Raw genomic sequence first — 6,543 nt, 5'->3', positions numbered from 1 at the left:
TCTCGCTCGCCCTAACTTTTTATATGTTATTAATGAACACACAATGAAAGATTGTGCATTTGGGTATTTTCAGGCACAACCAGAATACCATAGATGTGGTAATACGACATGGTACTCAGGTTTAATGCAGGGAGCTATATGATTTATAAATCCTTTTCCTAAATACACATCTGAGGCACGTCCCCCATCACTGAAAATGAGCTTGCTAGTTCTCTTCTTGTTTGCTCTTCCTACTACTTTGTCTTGGTACCTTTGCTTGTCTGATGGTCAAACTCACGGCCTCCTCCCTTACTACAGAGGTGGACGGGCTTAGTTTGCTGAGCAGACAGTGGCCTGGATTCCCATTGGAAAGGGGCGTTTAATAGGATAGGTAAAGGATTAGAGGTAAGATGCCCAAGTCCTGCAGCTTTGGCCCAATCCAGTGTGTCTCACCCAAGCATGGGCACAGAGATGCAAGGGTAACACACTCCGGGCCGAGGGGCATCACTTCCGTGTTTTTGGCAAGTGCTTAGGGGATTCACCAAACGGATTGTGGAATATCATCAAGAGTGGAGTACGGATTTAAGAAAGGAAAAAATTCCAGGAAAAAAGAAGGGCCTACTTTTTTTGAGCATTTTTTTTCAGCTTGTGATTCACTTTGTCCAATTGGAAGAATCAAAGCCAATAAATTAAGTTTATTTTTTTTTTGTCAAGCTTTTGCCTTCACTACTGGACAGACGTGCGTCCACCCAGTCCTCCGGCTCCTGTCCTCCACTGAGTCGTCTGATCGTCTCCCCTTTAAGTTCTCCTCTACGGGACAATCTCTTACGAGGAGGCCTCCAAAATGGTGTTGATGCCGATGAAGTTCACCTTCCAGAAGAGGGTGAAGCTAGCCCAGAGCCTATGGCTGCTCTCCTGGGCAGCCACGATGGCAGGATCAATCATCTTCTTCCTGGGTTGTTTCCTCAAAATTGAATTACGCAAAAGGGCTGAGGTAGCATATCAATTCTAAGGTTTAATTCTTGGCCATTAACGGCAATGGTGGATGATATTTTTTAATTATTATCTAGATCATTTTGATATCTGGATATAAGTATTTAACATTTAATCATTATGATTACAATTGTGACTGTGATTGAGAGTATGAGGTATATTATGCTAAATGATATCATTACATCATCCTCATTTGTCCTTCAGTTATTTATCCCCATCCATTATTTCCTTTTAGGTGAAGTTCAAGAATGTACAATGTTACTATAATGTCAGGATTTGAAAACTCAATATAACTGTAAAGTGTATAATGTGAAAACATAAAGAATGTAGAATGTGTCATTGACATTAACCAACGTGAATATAAATATTGTTTAAGCTGTTAATGAGATTATGGTGGAGCTGTCCTCCATGATGAGCTGTCATATTGGGACAGGTGTATTATAATCAGCCTGCATATGAAGCCCATGTAGAGGCCTAGGCGAAACGAGCTCACAGAAAGGAGGTTACATTTAGATTTGTTTAACTATAGTTGTTGACAAGTTATTAAGAACCATCTTCAGCAATAGTTGCATGTTGATTTACAATTTACATACATTTGAATTAATATTTTTTTCTTTTAAGAAATTATATGTCAGATTCCATTTCATTATGATAAAGAAACACTAAAATACTTAACAGGAAGTTATCCAGGAATGCATTAGGCTCTGTAACCAACAGCCACAATGTAAACTGTGTAAACATACTAACCAACCAAATTTTAATGGAGAAGGGCATCCATGTTTGTCACATGCACAAACCACTCATGAAGTTCTTATTAGAGGGCTTTGCTGATGTTGTCTGGCAGAGGACAACAACGCTAATGTTACTCTAAATTTGATCAATTTGAGGACAACTAATTGTCTATCCGTTTTCCTACTACATTATGTAACTTCAATGGAAGTAATTGAAAAGCAGTTGTATTTTGACAGAATGACATTTCAGAAAAGAACAACAGAAGCAAACCCACCTCTTATAATGATACCCCCCTCTGACAAATTGTCAGATATTCATAGACAGAATATATATTTGCATCTGATACTGCTATGGAAATATATATTTATTTAATATATATTTCCATAGCAGTATCAAGTGAGATTTTGCTAAGTGCTAAGTGAGAAATTGTCTCTTATGAATGGCATATGTAACATAGTGTAGATGTTTTTCCCTTGTAACCTTCTTAGGCTCAGTGGTCCTGCAGCAGGCCTGATGAACCGCGTGGTAGTACTCATTAAAGCCTATAGATGGAGTGCCTGGTTGCTAACGCCAAAACTTCTGTGTTCATTGTTCTGTTTAGATATGACTGTGATGTTTATATGTAGTAAACAGTGTTCTTAAGGCTAAGTGTTTAAAAAGTTTAAGTGTAAATGTAAAGCAACAAAAAGCCATAAGCCCATTGTTGTTACAACAAAGGTAGCTACATATTCCATTGTCACATGACCCAGTAAATTGTTGGTGCTCCCTATCTGCAGGTAATGGAAACCACTACCATTTACATCGTACCTCACACCCTTATGGTGGTGGGCCTTGGCGGTCTGGGAATAAACTACTTTGCCGGACGAATCTGTCAGGATGCCCTGGACCCGACTCGTTTCCCGGCGTGGAAGACCTTCCTGAAGCCCTACTACGCTTTTTCCCTGTTCATCTCCATTCTCATGTTTGTGGCGATGCTCTTGAGTTTCATCATGAAGGGCTCGCTGGAGTCGTCCCTGAAGACCGGCCTTAGGAACGGCATCCGCTACTACAAGGACACGGATACACCTGGCCGCTGTTTCCAGAAGCAGACCATCGACCACCTACAAATGGATTTCGAATGCTGCGGCAACGACGACTACAGGGATTGGTTCGAGGTGCAGTGGATCAGCAATCGTTACCTGGACTTCAGCTCCAAGGAAGTCAAAGAGTGAGTGACAAGGGTGTTGAAATAATAAATATGGAAGAAGAAGACAGGGTACAAGGGTGCACATAGGCAAACAGGCAATGTAACAGTCCGTGTACTGTAACAGTCAATTAAGCAATAGTAGCTGTAGAGTTGGATGGCCCACAGCACATGCAGCCATTCATATTCCTGAGCACATTCAATCCACCTATCACATACCAAAAGCCTAGACTATTCATCACCAGCTTATGTGTATGCAATGTGGTGTTTCGAAATAGAAATAGACTCTATCCCTAAAAAGCACACATGCAACGATTACTTCTACTGGAGTATTTGTTAAGAATATTTTGAATATGGAGAATTTCAGGATTTGTTGGAAAATCATTCATTCAAGATTAGCCACTGGGATAATATGAATGCTATACCAACATCTAGAGATCAAACAAAATGTCAATTCATCTTCTCAACTCATTCAATCTTTTCTCTGGCAGCCGCATCAAAAGCAACGTGGATGGACGTTACCTGATCGACGGTGTGCCCTTCAGCTGCTGCAACCCCAGCTCCCCTCGACCCTGCATCCACGCCCAACTGACCAACAACACTGCTCACTACAACTATGAGTACCAGACGGAGGAGCTCAACATCTACCTCCGTGGGTGCAGGGAGGCCCTGGTTGGCTACTACGCGGGCCTGATGAACACCATCGGAGGAGTTGTGCTCTCTGTCCTCCTGCTTCAGGTGAGAGTAGAGAACAAACAGAGTAAAGTGTGGTACAGTGACAATGGATAGAGACAAAGAATTCAGTTTTGATCCATGTTCTGGAAAGGAGATTTTTGTTAGATGTGCACACAATAAGATAAGACATAGTGCCAAAACCCATCTCCAGATGAAACATTTTTTTATTCCTTGTTCAGCATTTACGATACGATACGATAAAGTTGTATCGTATCGTATCATATCGTATCAATACGTATCGTAACGTATCGTAAATGCTGAACAAGGAATAAAAAAATGTTTTATGATGGAGCAATCAAGAGTCAAGCAAGAGTTTGTCAAACATAATTTGTCACAGTCTCTCCTAAAGGGTTGTAGCATTATTTTCAAACAAAAAAATAATCCAGATGTGTTCTTTAAATAAATATACATTTTAGATGTACAACTTTGTGAGACTGCTAGGTAGTGGACATGAACATGAACATGAAAAGCTACATTGTAGTGTAGACACTTTCTAAAGACTACAAAAAGTAAGCAAATGAATACATATACGGTTTTGTAAGGTTACTCAGATTGTGAATTTGTAAAAATAAAAACAACTAAAAAACGAATCATTGAATAATTACTTTCACCAACAAAGCCCCGACCTCTAATTATCATAAAATCACGTCACCTTCTTCCATATTTATCTTGCCCTATACAGAGCTCAGTCCTGGCCAGTCTGAGGTTCCTGCAGACATCTTTGGAGGCCCTGGAGGGCCAGGAGAACGTAGAGGCCGAATCAGAGGGGTACCTCCTGGAAAAGAGCGTGAAGGAGACAGTGATGGAGTATTTGGAGCCTGTGCTCAAACTCCTTCCGATGAACCAGGTGTCCTCTGAGGATGAAGAAGGGTCTGCACCTGCCTGAGACTCAAGATGGCCATCATCTTTTATGTTTCAATAGTGGAAGTGATGTTGTGATACCCCAATGAATATTTGAATTGGTACTGGTAAAAATTGAAATGCAACAACCTCCTGATATCACTTAACTTAAGTGAGCATTCCTGTCTGGAAAGAAGGTGCTGTACAGTATGCCCAACATATACCGTCTTCAGTGGAGCCTGAGTAAAATGTTGACTATTTCCCCATAAAGTAATTTAATGTCAATGGTGAAATAAAACAAAAAATAATGTTGAAACATTTTATACGCAGTTGATGACCTACCTTTTTATGCAGTTTATTGACTTTAGCACCAATCAAACTGGGATCACAGTGAAGAGAATTACTGATCGGGCACAGAGTCTGCTCCATTTTTATACTTCATTAGTGTGGTTATTATCATCATTTTTGGGGAAACTAAATTGGCCAGTATTTATCTGGCTTTTAATTATGTTCATTTTTCAACCTTAGCACTGACAACAACACCCAACAACAAAAATCTATTTGTGTGTTAAGCAACACAAGAATCCTGTTAAATTATAAAACGCTGGCTGTAGTGACTCATTGCTCTGCTATGTAACTGAAGAAAAAATACAGTACTGTATTCTTGCATAATAAATGTTGAGGTTTTTAAACTGCCTTTTGAGTCATCTGCTTTTTGAAAAGAATGGTAAAGAATTAAGAGATAGTGTGCGGCGACAACGTTTTTCCCCCCCCCCCCCTTGCCAGCACCTTGGAGGGTGTGCATTCTTTTCTATATTTATACATCTGCTTTTTGTACATTTATTTTAATGTAATATAAGGGGTGACATTTTTCCCAACAGTATGTCAGGAGCCCCGAACTCCTGATTATACTATTGATTTACTTCCATTCTATATCTCAAAAGCAGCAACACACACAAATCACAAATAGTAAGATTCTCAGGTCTACTGTATGGCCAGACCCAGACAAGTACACATACATACAGAGACGCATGCGTGCACAGCCACACACACACACCTGAATGTCAGTAACGGAAATAGGATTATGTAGATTGATGATTGATGTCAGTAATGCAGTGAAAGCCCTGTGTGTCTGTGTCCTCTGCCTGACACCCTTCAAAACTCTGCTAATCCCTGTGGTTAATACCTGAACATGCTGCTCCAGCAGACATTTGTTTAGTGGGGTACTACTGTGGGGTTCATTTTTTGACAGAAACCTCAAAATGTTTTCTCAAAATGTTATACATGATTTAAGTCAACTAATATGACACTTTTAAGATACCTTAATATTCACAGAAATTGACGGAGGTTTTAATTATAGCGCTATCCCTCTGATTAAGCAGAACATTGGGCCTTTGTCATCTGCGGTCCGGCCTAATCTGAGGAACCTTGGGGTGACATTTGACAAATCCCTGTCTTTTGAAACTCACATCAAAACACTGACCAAATCATGTTTTTTCCACCTACACATGTGGTAGGCTATCTAAGTCAGAACTGGAAATGATCATCCATGCCTTCATTTCCTCCCGTATTGACTATTGCAATTCACTCTTCTCAATCAACAAATCTGTCCTTCACTGCCTGCAATACATTCAAAATGCTGCTGCTAGGCCCCCCGGTCTCTCAGGTCTATCAACCAAAATCCACGCCACACACTCGTCTGAAGACGTGTGGGGGATAGAGCCTTTGCTGCTATGGCACCCAGACTCTGGAATGTTCTGCCAATCAGCATTAGGTTTGTTGTATTTTTACTTTATTTTATTTTTTAGACTATTTTACTATGCCTATTGTCTATGCACATTGTAAAGCACTTTGTGACCATGTCTGTGAAAAGCGCTGTATAAATACATTTTATTGACTTACTTACTTAATTGATAACCTCTATGGGCCTCTAAGGCCTAAGGTCTATGATTAGGCCTAGGCTATTTAATGTGATAATATTAACATTTATGATTAAAAAAAATAATTACAAACTATTTTGAAAGTTGATTAATGAAATGTTGAACTTTTAAACCTGTAAACACAGGTAAAGAGGCTGAAGG

General features: G+C 39.8%; 1 protein-coding gene across 1 annotated transcript; it reads left to right on the top strand.

Moving 5' to 3' along the window:
* The first annotated feature begins 449 nt into the window (after positions 1–449).
* rom1a (retinal outer segment membrane protein 1a) lies at positions 450–5,157 on the top strand. The gene is made up of 4 exons (XM_042092501.1): positions 450–973; positions 2,481–2,911; positions 3,379–3,625; positions 4,305–5,157. Exons 1-4 carry the CDS (start codon positions 824–826, stop codon positions 4,506–4,508), a joined length of 1,032 nt encoding a protein of 343 aa, XP_041948435.1. The 5' UTR covers positions 450–823; the 3' UTR covers positions 4,509–5,157.
* Positions 5,158–6,543: the final 1,386 nt, after the last annotated feature.

The sequence above is a fragment of the Alosa sapidissima genome, chromosome 5 (genome assembly GCF_018492685.1).
Source record: "Alosa sapidissima isolate fAloSap1 chromosome 5, fAloSap1.pri, whole genome shotgun sequence".
Classification (NCBI taxonomy): Eukaryota; Metazoa; Chordata; class Actinopteri; order Clupeiformes; family Clupeidae; genus Alosa; species Alosa sapidissima.
This window is presented reverse-complemented; position numbering and strand designations above follow the sequence as displayed.